This window comes from Ananas comosus, linkage group 7 (genome assembly GCF_001540865.1).
Source record: "Ananas comosus cultivar F153 linkage group 7, ASM154086v1, whole genome shotgun sequence".
Taxonomy (NCBI): Eukaryota; Viridiplantae; Streptophyta; class Magnoliopsida; order Poales; family Bromeliaceae; genus Ananas; species Ananas comosus.
In genome coordinates this window covers 2854216-2874109 of record NC_033627.1, presented here as the reverse complement: position 1 = coordinate 2874109, position 19894 = coordinate 2854216, and the positions used below count along the sequence as shown (strand labels likewise).

At 35.0% G+C, this 19894-nt stretch overlaps 2 protein-coding genes across 3 annotated transcripts; one reads left to right on the top strand and one right to left on the bottom strand.

The window, feature by feature from the left end:
* Positions 5323–9454, top strand: LOC109712535 (homocysteine S-methyltransferase 2-like). 2 transcript variants are annotated; one of them, XM_020236142.1, is made up of 7 exons: positions 5323–5621; positions 7136–7192; positions 7292–7482; positions 7561–7690; positions 8082–8285; positions 8495–8563; positions 9115–9454. In XM_020236142.1, exons 1-7 carry the CDS (start codon positions 5442–5444, stop codon positions 9253–9255), a joined length of 972 nt encoding a protein of 323 aa, XP_020091731.1. In that variant the 5' UTR covers positions 5323–5441; the 3' UTR covers positions 9256–9454. The 2 variants fall into 2 exon arrangements, with proteins under 2 accessions (XP_020091731.1, XP_020091730.1); XM_020236141.1 differs by having other exon boundaries at positions 5328–5621; positions 8495–8566.
* LOC109712534 (signal recognition particle 54 kDa protein 2) lies at positions 9728–14590 on the bottom strand. The gene is made up of 9 exons (XM_020236140.1): positions 14237–14590; positions 13162–13261; positions 12540–12693; positions 12245–12395; positions 12017–12165; positions 11391–11491; positions 11142–11299; positions 10527–10641; positions 9728–10430 (listed from the first exon to the last, which is right to left on the bottom strand). The coding sequence occupies exons 1-9, from the start codon at positions 14465–14467 to the stop codon at positions 10096–10098; spliced, it is 1494 nt and encodes a 497-aa protein (XP_020091729.1). The 5' UTR covers positions 14468–14590; the 3' UTR covers positions 9728–10095.

Here is a 19894-nt window from a genome sequence, read left to right as displayed (position 1 = left end):
AAAATTTTGGATATTCATGCTGATTGACATTCTTATCAATATGGGATCAAAAAAAAAAAGAAAAAGAAAAAGAAAAAACTTATAAGAAGATTGATTGCTTTGTGAATCAAAATAAATCAACTTCAATATTCCAATGATTACTTAAACCTCTTCCAACCCCCAACACTTCCGAATATTTAAATTCTTATCGTTGTTGATTTTATTTTCTAATCTTATTTCATCCAATTCACTTCAAAACTCTAAACTGCATTCTAAAATTTTTCATTCTTATCAATATATATATATATATATATATATATATATATATATACACACAGAGAGAGAGAGTTGAGCTAAAATACTATCGATAGCAAACGGACTCCGTTGCCACCCATTTGTTTTCGATGATAGAGCCTCCAAATCGACGATCGGCATCGTTGAATATGATCTATACCACTTGAAATGTTTACAAATAAAATTTCAAATCTTTTCGACATCATTTGCCTAATGATCAAAGGGTTTCAAAATTTGTAATTTTAACGGTCGATATGAGACGTTTTCTCGTTTAACGGTGTAAAGATATCCAAATCAATTGAGTTTTTATTAGAAAATTCTTTAAACTATTTAAAACAAGATCTATCTATAGTCTCGATCTTGATTACAAGACTCCTATCATCATTTTTTAAAAAATATTTATTTTTAGCCGTTCATTTTTTTGTCCACTCGATGGATAGGAGAACAATATCGAAAATATATGAAATTTGATTTCTAAACACTTCCAGTGGTATAGATCATGCTAAACAATGCCAATCGTCAATTTAGAGGCTCCATCATAAAAAACAAATGCAGCCCGTTTGCTATCGATAGCATTAATTCTAGCTCAACTATAAATATATATATATTATATATATAGATATATATTATAGAGTCCGGCTATGGTGCTTATAAAAGCACCAAGCACTTGGTGCTTGTAAATTTTCGTTAGATTTACTCTCTTGATCATTTTCAACCGTTAGATTATATTATTCAACAATCACCCACTCAAACTTTAGCGGACCACATCGTCCTAACCGCACATCCCTAATCCAATAGTCAAAATCTACAAGCACCAATAACTGGTATTTTAAAAATATAGAAGCTCAATATTATATATATATATATATATATATATATATATATAGTAGGGCTACTATATTCTTATGAGTATAGGGCCATTAGTACTCATAAGTTGTTTTCGATGATGGAGCTTCCGAATTGACAATCTATTCCGTTAAATATGATCTAGAGAATTCAAAACTTCTAAAAAATAAATTTCGTAATTTTTTAAAATCATAATAAAGTCCATCAAGTAGGCATAAAATGAACGGTTAAAATCAAACAACGTCATAAAAATGGATGATTGGATCTTTCAATTTAAGAACGAAGTTATTGATCTTTATCTGGATAGTGAATAGAGTTTTCTATTAAAACTTTAACCAATTCCGTATTCTTTTACACGGTTACACCGTTGAACTAGCAAGTATCTCACATTGGCCGTTAAAAATTATCAATTTTGAAATTTTTTAATCGTAAGGTAAATGATGTCAAAAAATTATAAACTGTAAATGTTCTCAATAACGTTTAACAATATGAATCATCGATTCGGAAGATCTATCATTGAAAACAACTTATGAGTACGAATGTGATCGTACTCATAAGAGTATAATAGTAGGACTCTATATATAACACAAAGAAGAGTCTGGCAATTATGCTTTTAAAAACACAAAGTATTTGATGTTTTTAAGTTTTCCGCCGTTAAATCTACGCATTTGACCATTTCTACCTATTAGTTCATACTTTCCAACCAACTACCCGCTCAATCTTCGAGATGCACTATTATCCTAAGCGTACATCCTATAATTTAAAGGCCGAAAATTTATAAGTACCAATAATTTGATATTTTTAAAAGCATAGGAACTCAATTCTACAAAGACAGATGACAAATTATCTGCAACTCAGATAGAAACACAAAATAAACTTCAAACTTAAAATTATTAGTATCAAACAATAAATTCTTAGCCAATTATACTAAACGCAGTTAGTACTTTTAATACTTCTTTATTATTATTTTAAAAATATAAAATCTATTTTAATTAGAGAGTAATCTTATCCGTACACCTGATGAGATATGTTTGCTTAGGCATCTGTGCTAATTCACATCCACGCATCATAATCCTCCACGTCCGTCCTTTTCTTCTTTTTTAAGGATTCCATGTTTCGCTTGTGACCTTTCTTTTTTTTATTATATAATATATGGAGGATGTGTCATCACCCTTGTTTTCATAAGAATAGAATTGTTAATCAATTTTAATATTTTATTTTGAAATGTTGTAAGTTATCCAAAATATTGGTGTCACAAAATACTAGTGATTTAAGATCTATTTAAACCTTAGAATAAGTTATTTAAAAAAGGCTAAATTATATAAAACCCTCTTGTCAAAACCTACTTTTTTACTTTTCCCTCCTGTCATTTAAAAATCTACATTTTGCCCCATTTTAAAATAAAAAATGTTCACTTCGTCCCTTACTGTTAGTAATCCGTTAGGGTTCCGTTTATAAAATATTATTATATATTTTTTTATATCAAAAATATTCTCAGCCTTCTTTCCTGTGAACATGATGAGGAGCAAAATAGTGAGAGGCAAAATGATCATTTTATCATCCAAGTTCACATTGTACCCCCTGTGAACATTTTTCATTTTGTAAGAAAGCAAAGTGTAGGTTTTTAAATGATAGGGAGGGAAAGTGAAAAATCGAATTTTGACAGGAAGGTTTTCTATAATTTAGCTTTTAAAAAACAATAATTCAGTAATGTGATTGAAATTAAGGAATTTAATCTTTTTTTAGCTTTTAAAATATTTTAATATTAATTATTTACTAGGATAACATATATTCATATATCTTATTCCCCCCCCCCCAAAAAAAATAAAATTAAATATAATATTTTATTTTAAATATTTGATTATATTTATTTTTTCTATCAAATATTATAAATTATTTTACTTAATAATTTATAAAAATAATTTTATAATCCTTCATAATTATCTCGGTGCGTTTTATCGTACGAAAAAGTTAAAGGTGTCAACTCAATCACATGATTGTACCTTCATTGTGATTTATTCTGAATTTTAGTGTAGATCCATCTAGAATGCATAAACAATGGTTTGATGTTACCGATACAATCATCATATTTTATTAAATTAAATATAATAATATTAAACTTAGATTTGCTAAATTTAATTTGTTTATAGTAAATTAGCTTTGCTAATACTATTGACTTGATCCAACAGGGTTGTACCTAATTAATGTCACATAGATAAGGATTACAACTTTTTCTCTGAGTGTTTGAGCATTAAAAAAAAAAAACAAATAGTTAACCATTGCTTCGTTAAAACATTTATTGGCTTAATTCAGTAGTTGTTACGCAGATCGCATTTTTAAATGTCCATAGTTTGTAATATGTAGAATCGTTGGCTATTAGAAAAATATAACTAACTCATTTAAGACGTACAGACGTAACACTTATAGACTTCAATTGTGATTCGATTCGATTCAATCTGCTACTTTAGTCAATAATTTTCTCCCAAGCAGCTACACAAATTTGCACCCTCAGACCTTTGATACCACTTGTATGACCGTTGGCGCTAATTGTTCATTTTAAAAACTTGAGCTATTATAAAGATACAACTAATTTGTTTAAAGAATCTGAATATAATGTCTGCAAATTTTGATTGTTATTCGATCTAATACAATCTTTCTACATTTCGTATATGATTCAACCTAATCCTTTACTATAAAAAGGGGGAAAAAAGAGTTTTGCTTCATTTAGAGTTATCTTTTTTTTTTCTTTTTGTTTTTTTTAACTTCTTTTAGTTACAAAAAGACATTATTTATTTATTTATTTATATCTTTGACTTATTTTAGTAGAATGCATTTTCTTCTTTTTAGTTCTACTTAATCCTTGATTGCTTGACGTGTAATTCTTCTTTTCTTTCTTTTTTTTTTTTTTCACATTATATCTCCCCAGTTGCTGATGACGTTTGTTAGCAATCAAATTAAACTATCTAAATTTCCTGGCCTTTTTTTTTTTATCTAAAAATTTTGTTGGTAAATTTTTTAAATATTTGGAAAACTGACTCAAAACATTTATTTAAAAAAAGTTTTTAAGATCAAATCAAACTACACACCTTGCATACTTGGAACCACAACGCGGAACTTCAAATTTCCATTGCGAATCTATAAAATCATACATCAGAAACTCATACAAATGCATCGAATCTTCAGAATAGATACAGATCCTAAAGGTCTGAAATTAATCGAAACTCTTGCCACAACAACTACAAATTTTTTAAAAAAAACTCATCAGATTCGGGTTCGAATTTGGATTTTCGCTTGGTAGCCTGGTTTGGTTCGGATTTTTGAAAATCCGGATCCGTTGACATGCCCGTTCAAGATGTATACATAGAGGGCTTTTTTTGCAAATAGCCTCCTGACAAATTTTATTTACAAAAATAGCCCCGTCCAAAAATTATTTGTAAAAATGGCCCTGCTCCTGCTACGCCAGCGCCACGTCAGCGCCACGCGGGCAGGGCGGGCTCAGATGTTTAAGTTGAACACGGTGAACCATTCATCGTGTTCAATACAAAATTTTTATATTGGACACGGTGAATGGTTCACCGTGTCCAATACAAATACCCCAACAATGACTAAGTTTGAGGTATTTGTATTAGACACGGTGAACCATTCACCGTGTCCAATTATTTGTATTGGACACGGTGAATGGTTCACCGTGTCCAATACAAATATTTCGACCTTAGCTATTTTGTATTGGACATGGTGAATCATTCACCGTGTCCAATACAAAAACTTTGTATTAAACACGGTGAATGATTCACCGTGTTCAACTTAACCATCTGGCCCAGCCCCGCCCGCGTGGCGCTGACGTGGCGCTTGCATGGCGGGACCAGGACCATTTTTGCAAATAAATTTTTCACATTGCCAATTTAAAAAAAAAATTTTATAAGGGGGCTATTTGCAAAAAAAAGCCCATACATAGGCAATTTCGTGTCTGTACGGGGTCACATATTTCCAAAAAAAAAAAAGAAAAAAGAAAAAAGAAAAAGAAAAACTACAGGTGCCACGTGGCTTGTAAGAGCGGTCACTTTCCACTCGCCACCTCATCCTTTCCGATAATTTCGAAGTGGTCCCTCTCATTTTCCAGGTGGTCCCTCTTAATAAACTTAGGAGGGGCATTTTGGGAATCGCCGCGTCCAAACGCTTCTCTTTCTATAAAAAATGTGCGAGCGCTTCGTCGCCCCATCTCTCTCTCTAAAACTACAACAATTACTACTACTACTGTTTTCTCTCTCTACTGTTTCGTCTCTGTGTGTGCGTGTGTGAGGGGTGGCCGCATAGAGAGGAGGATGGGGTGCGGGAGCGGGGAGGATCCGACGGCTGTGATGCGGGAGTTCCTGCGGGAGGCGGGGGGGTGCGCCGTGATCGACGGTGGGCTGGCGACGGAGCTCGAGGCCCACGGCGCGAATCTCAACGACCCCCTCTGGAGCGCCAAGTGCCTCATTAGCTCCCCACATCTTATCGCCAAGGCATAACAACAACAACAACACCAACAACAAACAACAAAACCCCTTCTCTTTATAAATCCCCAAATTCCTTTCAACTAGGGTTTTTTATTTTTGTTCCTTTTTTTTTTCTCTTTTTTTCCTTCTTTTTTATTACCTCATTTCATTACGGTGCTAATCTCACCCGATGCATTGAATCTGGTCATTAATTGCTACCTAACTGAATTTTATAAATTAGTAAATATTTTAAAAATGGCCAAATTCAGTTAGTAAATGGTTATCGAAATTTAGTTCATTAGTCATAAGCAAGGATTTAAGTGCCGTGGTACGGAGTCGTGCCGGAAACTTACCGGCACGGTGCGTGCCAGACCGTGTCTATGTGTGCCAGTCACAAAAAATTCATGTATACCGACGTATGATAGCGTGAAATATTTATTTTCTCTAGCAATAAAATATTCTAACTATTTATTATATATATTTGTCAAATTTTTTAACCTTTATTGAAAAAATTACTTACTAATTTAAAAAATAGAGGATTTTGTACTGATATCTTATTGGCATGAAACAACACGATAGATACGACCCGTACTGATGGGCACTTAAATTCTTGGTCATAAGTTTATTTTACGGTCATTGACATTGATAAGAATTGTCCGCATTCAATGTACCTACGTTAGTACTTGCATTATCAAGTAAGAAGTGTAGAACAATTAGCTCATAAGGACCGCCATTGCATAACCACTCATCAACAGATGCTGCTTCCCAGATTGGGTAAAAATGCAAACCTATAGCTGCAGAAGTCGGAATAATGGCACCAGAGATAATATTGTTTCCATAAAGTAAAGAACCAGAAACAGGTTCGCGAATACCATCAATATCTACTGGAGGAGCAAGCAATGAAGGCGATAATAAATACAGAAGTTGGGTCAATAAGGTAGGGATCATCAAAACACCGAACCATCCAATGTAAAGACGATTTTCAGTGCTGGTTATCCAGTTGCAGAAGCGACCCCATAGGCTTGTACTTTCGCGTCTCTCTAAAATTGCAGTCATGATAAGATCTTGGTTTATTCAATTTTCAAGGACTCCCAAGCACACNTTTTTTCGTAATAACTTTTGCGATTTCTCAATGAATTAGACATTTCACAACAAGGGAGATTTATAGATACAAAGGATTAAGGAGATCGATCTATTGAACTGAAGTAGATTTTCTAAAAAAATATTTGGCGGGAACACTAGTTTACTATAAAATGTTTGTTATTATAATCTGAGCCCTGCTGCAGTTTCAGACATGTTTCATTTCATCTGCTATATCAAATATTCGCAGGGTCTAAGACGTTACGATGAGTATGAAAACCTGCATATTAGTCGCCTTTTGTTAACAAGTTCTTGTGCTGGATTTCATTTTCGTACGAATGCGGGTTGTGATCTTTTCATGCAGCATAGTAATAAATATGGTTGATGACTTCGTGTGCATCATTATTGTAGATAATCTATTCAGAATTCGTGAACTTGTTGTTCGTTGTTTTGTTAAACAGGTTCATTTGGACTACCTTGAAGCAGGTGCAAACATTATAATCACAGCATCCTATCAGGTTCCTCTGTTTTTCTAACTTAAACCTTTTATCTATTTTATGTCGATGCGGCATTTTTGTGGAAACTAAAATAAAGCATATGTTTTACGAGTGGAGCAGGCGACGATTCAGGGATTCGAGTCTAAAGGCTTTTCGAGGGAGGAAGGTGAAGCTTTACTGCAGAAAAGTGTTGAGATTGCACAAGAAGCGCGCAATATTTTTGTGAAAGCTTCTTCCAGAAAACGCCCGATATTGGTGGCAGCTTCCGTCGGAAGCTACGGAGCTTATCTAGCGGATGGCTCTGAGTATAGGTAGAACATACGATTGCGTTAGCTTATGCTTCTGCTTTAATTTTTTTCTTTTCTTATTTTTCGTCACTAATGTTGTAGTGGGGAGTATGGAGATGCTGTTACACTGGAAACTCTTAAAGATTTTCATAGGCGGAGGCTCCAGGTTCTTGCCGAAGCTGGTCCCGATCTGATTGCTTTCGAGACCATTCCCAACAAACTAGAAGCTCAGGTGCGTCGTCGGTGTTATTTCCATTAAATAGTCCCTTTTGTGCTTGTATTGCCTAGTTCATGGAACAACTTACTCTATTTCGAGTAGCAACTCCCGGGTGTTTGATAAAAAATGAGCAGAGCTTTTCCTGCTTCGGGAAAAAGGAATGAAAGAGCAATTCTCAAAACAACACGATTGCAAAAGCTCCAATCAGACCGAAAAAGCCTTCGGCCGATCGCTTTCTCCTGTTTTTTCCTCTAAGGTTTAGCTATAGGACATAAATCTCAGCTGCATATTTCTTTCTCACTGTTCTACGGTTTAACCGTAGAACTTAAGTCTTAGCTGCTCGTTTCTTTTTTCCAATGTTGTTCTTCTTGGTAGCAAAGAGCAATCTTGTGTTGGTCTTTTGCAGGCTTATGCAGAGCTTCTCGAGGAAAACGACATAAAGATCCCTGCTTGGTTCTCTTTTAATTCAAAGGATGGGGTTAATGTCGTAAGTGGAGACTCGTTACTTGATTGTGCGTCTATTGCAGATTCGTGTCCAAAGGTTGCTGCAGTTGGAATAAATTGCACCCCTCCGAGATTTATTCATGCATTAATTCTCTCTGCTCGGAAGGTACTATTTACCTTCCAAATTTATTTTCTTTCGAGAGAAGAAGCTTCTAGTTGTTTAGCTTCCTCCTGTATGCTTGGTAGATAACATTTTCGTTAGGTCTTGCATAAGCTCTGTGCCTGACTGCAGTAATTCAAATCATATGTTTTTCGTACGCAACTCTTGCTATTTTTTTAATCACTGGTTAAACAAGTTGTGGTTCTATTCTCCAGGTGACAGATAAACCGATTCTGATCTATCCAAATAGTGGGGAAAGATACGATGCCGATAAGAAGGAATGGGTAGTATGTTCTCACTTTGCGAATCTTAAAGATGCTTCCATGATCTGTTCCTCATGCAGTGGAATATTAACAGCTATTTGCTTTCTATATGCTATTGATGATATTCCCAATGGAATTTTTCCACTTGAGGTGTCTTCTGGAACAGGATTTTAAAGAAAATTCTGAAATGTGTTCTTTTTTAATTTCACTTCTTCAATTCCACTCATTTTGTGAATCCGAACCTGCGCATTCAAAATAGAGCTAGGAAACATTCTCTACTTGCAAAATGTCTTCCAGTGGTTGATTGATGGACTGAAACAAGAATCTCTAATTTCATTTTGTGGGAGAAATTCTTTACATCCAAATTCGATTGCTTCTTCCAGGTGGTTCGATCGGTGCATTGAATTTCACCATCTTGTTTACTACCTAAAATCGAGTTCTGGGAACTCACCAAGATGAGAAAAGAGTTTTTTTTTCTTTTTCTTACTGAAGAAAATATGTGCAATAGAGAGGAGATTTCGTATGTTTCTTATCTTACCTCTTGTGCTTGCTGTCATGCCAACATTTTGCAGGCATCGACTGGTGTGTCGGATGGAGATTTTGTTTCGTATGTTAGCACATGGCGACAAGCCGGAGCAAGCCTCATCGGGGGCTGCTGCCGAACAACTCCAAACACTATAAGAGCCATATCAAGAGCACTTCAATGTTCGTGAAGATGAACGAACGATGATGCACCCCCAGTTCTCCGCACTATAATGTCTATCGTGTTTTAGTTTTTTAGCCTATTGTAATCTCAAAACAAAAAGAATGTATTACTACGCGATCACTACTAGTGAGCTCCTAGTTTATATATCTGAGACAAAATGTTGTAGCCTTTCTAATGCAAAGCGCGAGTTTATCTATTGCGTGTCAGGGTTGCAGTGAGATTTCCTTGTTCCATTAATTATTTGCGGCTGTTTCATCATTTCATGTCACCATCCAGATTTACTGTAAGACACACTATGACATATAACCAAGTAGAAGGATGCTCATGTATCTGTTTTTTGCGATGAAAGCGTTAAATAGTGAATTCTCTTTTGTTTAACATGAATTGTTAAGCATTCAACAGGAGCTCTAGATTGTTTTTACTGAACAATAATTTCATCCATTTTGATAAACAACTATTGTTTGCAAACCTGATCCATAGAACAGAATTTCAATCTTTTTGGACCCAATGCAGCTCTACATCAGACAATTATATTTGAAGATACCTACAGCTATGCTATACAATCATTCGAGAATACTATGCACTACAAATACTCTACTTACAAGCTTCAAATCTTACATTTAGTTGAGAGAGAGAGGGCCAGCTCAAAAGAACATCAGCAAGCAACATTAATCCAAACGCCTAAACAATCCATCCATTGAACCCAACCAAGTTAATGTAAAATAAATATCCCCCAAATTTACCATAGAAGTGTTAATAACAATGTACCCAAAAATTATCGGAGTGCTATCTATGGCAATTCGCTACTTCGCATGCCCATCATACCCGCATGCTACCAAATCGTGACTTATCGGTCGCCGCCACCACCACCTCCGAACATTCCGGCCATATCCTTTGACCCCATCTGCTTCATCAAGCTCTGTAGGCCGCCCATTCCGCCAATCTGCTTCAGCATTTGCGGTGGAAGGAACTTGCTCATCTGTTGGGCGTTTACATTACGGGATAATGCGCTCATTTCGCCCTTCTTTGGGATCTTGAGCCCCTTCATCTTGCTCCATATCTTGGCTAGCCGCTTATACTCTTCGAGCATGTCCATGACATCCTTTACAGGCCGGCCCGATCCTCTCGCTATACGCATTATTCGTGACTCATTCATTAGCTTAGGGTTTGTGCTATCCAGCTCTGCATTTTGGGGAAAAGCTCTATTAGGGTTAAAGATAATTACGTAGTTTTATGATTGTAGGAGCCCTTAGTTCGACGAGGAGATGAGTGTCTTGCCTGCATTTGTCATGGAATCCATCATTGTCATGTACCGCTTGATCTTGGCTTGACTTTCCTTTTCATGGCCCTTTGGCATCAACTCTGCACTGAACCCAGGTAACATAGAGAAGACCTGCAATAACAGGAAATGCCAGTAAGATGAGCAAAGCGGTTCATCAGATACATATTATATAGAGTCCGGCTATGGTGCTTTTAAAAGTACAAAGCACTTGGCGTTTGTAAGTTTTTCGCCGTTAGATCTACCCCTTGGATCATTTTCACCCGTTATATTATACTATTTAACCAACCATCCACTCAACCCTAGGGGACCACCATCATCATAACCGCACGTCTCTTAATCCAAGGGTTAAAACCTACAAGCACCAATAACTTAGTACTTTTAAAAGCATAGGAGTTCAATTCTATTATATATATATATATATATATATATATATATATATACACACACACATAGTTGAGCTAGAATACTATCAGCAACAAACGAGCTCTATTACTAACAATTTGTTTTTGATGGAGCGTCCAAATCGACGATCACAAATGAAATTAATTGCTTAAAATATAAGACACCATTAAAGGTTATTTGGGGAATAAAAAAGATATAAGATAACCAACCTGGCCTATTGGGCCCATTTTCAAAATGTTCTGAAATTGCTCGTACATCAACCTTAGAGTAAAGCTTCCTTCAGAGAGCTTCTGAAGCAACTCTGGTTGTTGATCGGTAGGTACAACCTCGTGAATTTTGTCCATAAATCCAGACCAGTCGCCCATGCCTAACAATAGCACCATAGATGACTTATATGACAAAAGATAAAAAAGCAACTGAAAACTGAAAGTGAGTAAAACATCAGTATCCTAGTTCACCTAAAAGGCGGCTAACGAATGGTTTAACGTCAAAAACTTCAAACTCGTCAATGTGCTCTCCAGTTCCAATAAATATCACAGGACTTTTTGTGGCTGCAACCCTGTGATACAATAGAAAAAGCAGATAAACACATGACACAACAGGGCTCTTTACAAGGTAACCTATGTAATGCATTTTTCCTTGCAATCAATCATGGCCTACACATTTGGAATGGTTATTAGCCATTAAACCAGCAAACATAAACGCAAGGAATTGTAGCTCAACTGATTGGTATGTTTGACAAACATGCCCAATTTTGTATAGCTTGCATTCTAAAGGATTGCATGATTAGTTCAGATAAGGACCTCTAAAGATCTATTACTAGGCAAATGAACTAAACTAATAAGAAAGTGACCAACTAATTAATGATGAGCAGAGTTAATACAGAAAAGAAATTGTGGACTAAGACAAGTTTATTGTCATTTCTAATTTGACAATGTTCTATGCAGATAGAACCATATAAAGAAAATGGCTCTCAAAATGTTAACCAAGAATCGACGATCAACCAAAAAGAAACTTAAATCTCAAAAGTGAACAAAAGATGTCAGCAAACAGCTAGCCATACAAGAGGAGCAGCAGTACTTACGCACTAAGAGCACCACCTCCCTTGGCGTGACCATCCATTTTGGTGACAATAACAGCTCCAACTGCAACACTTTGTTTGAATGCTTGGGCCTGATCAAATGCAGCCTGACCAATACTGCTATCCATCACAAAAATCACGAGATCGGGTTTCTGCAAGGTTAGAAAGAATAGAGTACTTAGTGCATGTTGGTCAAAAGATGCATATGTTGGTTGAATATGCTCATAGTACCGTTGCTTCTGAAACTTGACGCATTTCTTCAAAGAGTGCAGCTTCCTGTTTGTGCCGTCCACTCGTGTCCACAATAATTAGATCACAGTTTTCTTTCTTGAATGTTTCCACACCCTCAACAGCAATTTTCACTGGATCCGATTCGGTATAGCTATAAATAACCGATCAATGAAAACCAAATGAATTTAAAAAATAGAAGACTTCAGTCAGATGGAAAAGGGCACTTGAAGAATGATAGCACGATCAGTATTATTATGTTGCTGCGAGAGAAGATAAGGTTACATATAAATAGTACCTTCCATAAAAGGGAATTTTAGCTTTGGTTGCATTTTGCTTTAATTGATCAAAAGCGCCAGCTCTGAATGTATCAGCACAAACAAGTGCAGGTTTCCACCCCTTTTTCTGATGATAATAGGCATATTTGGTACAAGTAGTGGTTTTTCCAGAACCTGAATACACAACAATGACAGCAAAGAAGAATTTGCAATCAGCAACAGTACCTAGTTCCAAATACAGGAAATTTAATAAAAATATTGAGATGACAGATTCCCATTTTATTGCTAAAGAAAGCAGTAGAAGTATATTAATTTAGTCCTAAACTGCAAACACTATGTAAAAAGTAGTGTTCTGACATTAACAGTAAAGCGTACTAGCACAACCTAGAAGCAGCTCAAGCCAAATAACCAGTTACCAATCCCACTGTTCCTTGTCATTAAGGTCATTAGACTTCTTAAACAATTCTGCGTCAGACATGAAACTATAAAAATTAACCGACTAGTCGCCAGATAAAATTTCTTTAATCCTATTTTCTCCATAGTTCCACCCCTATGTGCCTACTTCATTTGTATGAAATTTTAACATGCAAAGTTTAATGGTTAAGAAGATAGGCATCATGCATGTTAAACCCATTACATTACCTTGTAAACCGACAAACATGATTACACTTGTCTTTCCTTTCTTTGGAGTGAATGAGGGTTTCCCGGGATCCAGCATCTTGCAGAGTTCGTTGAAGATGGCCTGAAAAGGAGAAATAATCAAACAGATGAGCTATAACATGAAAAGTGATAAACAAATATCAATAGAACGAATATATTTAGTTAGTTAATTCCAAGCGAGAGAATAGTAGCATAATACAATTATGTCTCAGGTTAACATGTCATGCAGAAAACATATCTCCCTCCCTCTCCCTCTCTAATAAGAAATGCTGAGAAAGGACACAGCAACTTCGTTCAGGTGGAGGTACTTCGACCTAAAAGGGAAAAAAAAATGCCCTAACACATTAAGCCACCTTAAAGCGCAAAGTCAACTTCGATTCGAGGATGTATAGGAATAATACTACAATATTGATTTACCAGTTTCAAATTGTTCAACTTTGTAACTTTTTTATGCTTTGGACGATAATCTAGTTCAGTAACCTGCAATATTGCATGCCCCAACACCATTTCCTTTTAACAAGATATATAATTAAAACAAGAAGTTAAGAAGGGCGGCCCAATGAACAACATACAGCAACTTATATCTTTTCCTAGACAATTTTGCAACATAGAACAACCTCTTTTTATCTACCTTCAAAAGATAAAGGTCAGCTTCCTACCCAAATCCCTTCACCGATTATAAATCTCCTTAAAATCATCCATAAATCAATGCAAAAGCACAAACAGCAACATAGGAAACAAATTCAAAATCTTTTTATTAAAAATAACTTTTTTAAAGAATCCCAAACACCTGAGAAGGAAATTCACCCAAAAAGACAATTCCAGAATTTATAATCCAAGAAATCAGACATCGTTTGATTCGATCTACAAATTCCGGCGATCTAATTGCACAATCCGCAATGAAATATCAAATATTTCAACAACAGATCTCAAAATTAAGCTAGGGCAATACAATTCCACGACGATTCCGACGCCAATCTCGATCCAATCCACATATCAAGTACGCACAACACAAAGAGGGATCGTAGATAAGGTGTGGGGGAAGGACGAATCGCACCTGTTGGATGATGCGGCGCTTGTTGTGGCCCGCGGCGAGGTCGTCGAGGTTGACGATGCGCTTGATGTTGGCCTGCATGTCGCGGACGAGCTTGAACTGGACGTCGGCTTGGAGGAGCGCGCGGGAGATCTCGTTGAGGCACTCGCTGAGCACCTTCTCGTCGATGATCGTCGCGTTGCTCATCTGCTGCAGCGCGCGGGAGATGCTCCCGCCGAGCTGGGCGAGCACCATTGTTGCCGCCTCCGAGCAGAAACCTAGGGTTAGGGTTAGGGTTAGGCTATCGGAGAGGGGGGAGAGAGAGAGAGAGAGAGATGGGGATTTGGGGAAGAGAAGGGCGAAGGAGTTACGAAGCAAAGGGAAACCGACAGGGTTAGTATGTTTCGTCGACCAAATTTTGCACGTAACTCCACATACGCCGAGATATTCACAAAAAGATATATTATTTTTTCTTGTTAATTAATATAGGTAAAAATGTAGACTCACTATTCTGAGGTGGCTTCTCAACTTTAATTTTTTTTAATCAATATTTCCTTTTTTTAATCTAAAATTTTTATCAAATTGAATCAATTTTTTATTTAACAGAATTTTTAAATTTAGTTGTTAAAATTTTTTTATTTAGTAAAAAAATGATCAAAACTATTAAATGTGATAAAATTACTAAAAAATCTCTGATAAAAACTACTTGCTAATAAAAAAAAAAAAAACAAATGTTGTGGAAGTTTCAATTTAAACAAAAGCCAATAAAGTATTTAATCAAAGTAAGAAATACTACTGAGTTTGGTACTTATTCTCGAAAGTTATCTTAAAAACAACTGATCGAATCCTGCACGTGCATATTTACAAAGTTTAGTCTCCGGCTGTCTCGAATATTAGCAGTAGAGTACGTGCATATTTACAGAGTTTAGTCTCCGGCCTTTTCGGGATATTAGCATTTACCACTAGGTTGTTTTGGTAGAATTAATAAAATTATTTCTTTTTTCTTTTAGTGTCACACTCTACTTGGGTTACAAATGGGCCAGCCCAAAGCCCATTAAAGATTACCGCAATCCAACCCGCAAATCTGTGAATCCGGACCCGACCCGATTCGGGCCCGAATGAGGGTTCTTTCCATTTATATATTATTATGAATTTTAATTGCCTTCAAACACAGCCAATACTAATTAGTTATATTCATTTTAGAGACTTACACTTTAATGTAGCACCAATATTATTAAACCTTGATAATCATACCTGATATTTGGTGTAGCATGTCGTCGAATTTATACAATAAGATTACACGCAACAATTTAAGTTGGATTCGTCGGCCCAAAATAATTTTAGATCGTAAATATTGACCATTCATTTTGGTCAGAACAGTGCAAATATCCTATCGACCGCCTTTTTGTTTTATTTTTTCTTTGCACATGAGCTCAAGAATATGACATATCTAATTGAACTCGCTGATCAGGTTTACTCTCTTACAATTATCCGATACGAGATTATTCACCATGACCTCTTACAAGAAAACGAGTAGAACGAAATCACTTCGCTAAATCTCCAATTAATGCAATCCACCAGATTATCACTTCTCGAACTTTTCGACAATTAGAATTAAATAAAGCTAATGCACAACAAGTAACTTAAAGGCAATGGAGGGGTGAAGAATAATTCCCAAACCTTGTTGTGGGGGTAAAACCTTCTCTACATAAAGAAGAGCTTTGATGCAGCTTCCTTGCTAGGGGAGTAAAGTTTTAAGCTTTGATGATCCTCACTTTAGTTTTCACTTGTCACATCCTTTTACCAATTTTTTTGACCATTTGGATGCCAAGAGTTGATCCTACAATTTAAATAATTTCTATAATAACTAGAAAGTGTAAAAAACCTCTAAAGATTTCAAGAATAACTGAGGGGGCGTTCAGATTGATATAATTGTAATTAATTCAGTCGCAAGCCAAGTTTAAATGCTAAGTTTTAAGCCGACCACAATAATACTAAGGAGATTTGCCACCTATCTACGTACTTCATTTAAAATCTTTTTGTGAAAGACGATTTTAGATATTCCCAAGAGCAAATTACGTACCCCAATCTAAATGCCAAAAACAATGCATTTCTGCATAAAACTAAAGCCTTATTTGGTAACATTGGCATTTTTTAAATTTTTTACAATACATCTGACTAAGCGATAGATAACTATTTGTTTAAAACAATTTTTAGAAGCAAGCAAGAGTTGTTTCCAAATTTTTAATTTTGGTTGTAAAATAAATATTTTAAAGGAAAGGATAGAAAAGCAATCCACTGTTCACTATTATGACTTTTTACATATAAAATTTCATTCAAAAAAATAAAAAAAAAAACAAACATGATACTTTTTCTTCTTTTTTTCTGGCTTTTGCTTGGCACAGTAGGTAAAAGGAGGGTCCTTCAATTTGCCTGTCCCATTTCTATGCTTTCATGGTACTCTGAGAAAACTGCATACTGCAAATAACTGACTTGTGCAAATTTACTGCCCCTTATTTTGGAGTTTTGTGAGCTGTTTCAAAAGGATTTATAGTCCCTAAAATGTTTACATCTCAAATCTTTCTTGAAAAAAGCTTTTTGCTGCAGCTGCTTTTATTTATTATGCATGCTGTGAAATAGCACTATATATGATCATTGAGACCATAAGATTTTTAGGGGAGCTCATTTTGTGTTTGGTGTGATCTTTGAAGTTGCTGTGTGATTTGATATATATATAAATAAAAGTATTTGAGATGTTGTTCTCAGTTAATAAATTGAAGTACATAGAATGATGTCACTGTCACTGCAGCTGCAAGGAGCTGCACCAAGGTTCTTTTTAAGCAGTTTCAAACAAAACAAGTGTTCAATGTAACAGTTTATTACAGTAAAATCAACAATCTCATGATTTTAAATTTAGTTCCAAGTTAAGAAAAAAAAATCTAAGAAAAAAAAAGAGAATTAAAAGAAACATAAAAACTAATTATTCCACTGAAATGATGTTGTTCTGAAGATTTTAAAAAATCGCACGCAATTAACAGATCATTTGACAATATTGAAAGTTGTTTTCTAAAGTTTAATTTGATTTGTCCTGCTTCGTTTCTACTTTTTTACCCGCATTTTGTATAGTATTATGTTTGAAAATTAAAATATTTGAAGCTTTTACTACAGTGAAAATAGAAGTACAACTTTTTAAGCGCAAAAGCAGAATCTTTATCAATCCGGAGGTTGTGAATATATTGTCGTCGAGACGTATTCTGCAAGAATTATATAATACTTTTCCTAACAGTACTTTATGAGCAACACTTCTTCAAATAAAACTGTATCTTAAAACAGAGCCAAATAAGCCTGAAGTGGGCATGAAGAATCGCGCTTCGTCTTAATTCAGATAACTCTCACCTATCCTTGGATTTTTCTTTTTCTTGTTTTTTTGTTCCAAATAAAAAAGAAACAGAATCAGCAAACTAACTATACATGCAAGCTATCATACAAACCAAAAATAGTTACCAGATAGTCTCAGAAATTCTTTTGAGCACAAGATCCTATAACTAAGATGGTTACATGCCAACCATCTGATCCTGCTTGGGTCCCCATCTCCACAACCTACTTTTGATCTCGGCCGTCCGATTCTGAGTTACTGGATCCTGTGAATGGGCCCAACACCTTTTGATCTCACAGATCCAATGAGAGAGGCTTCTGATCCCTCTTTAATCTTTAAAATTAAAAAGAATTAAATAAAAAGAAAAGAAAAGAAAAGAAAGAGAGAGAGAGAGAGAGAGAGAGAGAGAACATTGAAATTAGAGCTCATATATAGAGTAGGGCTACTATACTCTTATGAGTATTGGGCCCTTCGTACTCATAAATTATTTTCAATGATGGAGCTTCCGAATTGACGATTCACTTCATTAAATATGATCTAAAGTATTTCAAACTTTTAGAAAATAAATTTCATAATTTTTCGAAATCATAATAAAGACCATCAAGTGGGTATAAAATGAGCAGTCAAAATCGAACGACATTTTAAAAATGAATGATTGGATCCTTCAGTTTAAGATCGGAGTTTTTGATCTTTATCTAGGTAGTGAATAGAATTTTCTATCAAAAATTCAACCGATTTCGATTATTTTACACCGTTAAACTAGCAAATATTCCATACCGGCTGTTAAAAATTATCAATTTTGTGACTTTTTGATCGTAAGGTAAATGATGTCGAAAAATTATAAAATTTGATTTCTAGGTGTTTTAAATGCTCTAGATAATATTTAACGGTATGGATCGTCGATTTGGAAGCTCTATCATCGAAAATAACTTATGAGTACGAGAGCGATCGTACTCATAATAATATAGTAGCCCGACTCCTCATATATATATATATATTGAATTAGGTTACTATACTATCTATAGTACCGAAACTCCGGTACTATAGTCTTATTATCGATCTCAGGGTGTTCAAATTAACGATCCACACCGTTAAATATGATCTAGGGTATATGTAGTTCTTAGGAATAAAATTTTAATTTTTTTCGACATCGTTTACTTAGTAAATAAATTATCTCAAAATGGATGGTAGAAATTAAATAATCTTTAAAATTTGAGCATAGGATTTTTAAATTCAAGATCAAGAATGTTAACCTTAATCTAGATAGTTTAAAGTATTTTCTATCAAAATTTGAAGAAATTTAGATTCTTCTATACCGTTAAACTCTAAACTCGCCATTAGTAGCCATTGAAAATTGACAATTTTGAAATGATTTGATCATAAAGTAAACTATGCCAAAAAAATATAAAATTTTATTTTTAAAAACTTTAAATACCCTAGATCAGTTTTAACGGTGTGGATCGTTGATTTGAAGGCCCTAAGATCGAAACGGGACTATAGAGACTAGCTATATATATATATATATATATATATATATATTGACCCCCTCAACTATAGAAACTATCGAATAGGCCCTTCTTTTTTTTTTTATTCGAGTTAAAAAGCCAATATATTTAAAATCATTCGATTTCAAAATTTTAAAAGTTCGGGGAGTCGTCATAAAAAGAAATATAATAAAGTTAGAGGGGCGCTGATACTATGTTATTCAAAAAATTAATCTAATAGAAAATGGTCTGGAGTTTAAAAAGGGATATAGTTGCAGGGGTTCCGCACAATTTTACCTACCATGTATCACATATCAGCTTATGTTTCTTTTAAAGCGAGGGGGCTTGGAGAAAATGACAAGGAAATAAAGCTAGCGAAGGACTAAGTCGGGTAAAAACCGTTAAGGAATAAAGCTAATTATTATAGTATGATAACTAAGAGGGACTTAAAGCTGAAAAAGAGAAAGAGAGAGGGGGGGAGAGGGAAGTGAGAGAAAATGCATACTTTGTCCAAAGTACGGCTCTTGGAGAGCTCCTTTGACTGCCTCTTCCTTTCCACTTTGCTATTACTTGGTATTAGGTTCAAGTAAAAGTTTTACTTGGATGAGATTCTATAATTTTTGAATCAATCTAAGAAGTTTAAATTGATCGCAGTAATCGGATACTGACCGAACAGTAGTTTTATCACTTGAGCAGGTATTTGATCACGACCGATATTCGCACGACTCGGTATCAAAACCAACTTGGGAAGAAGAACAGTTTCAAATTAACAACGAGTTAACTGTGCTATACCTACATGGCCTCAGAAGGCCTCTATATGTT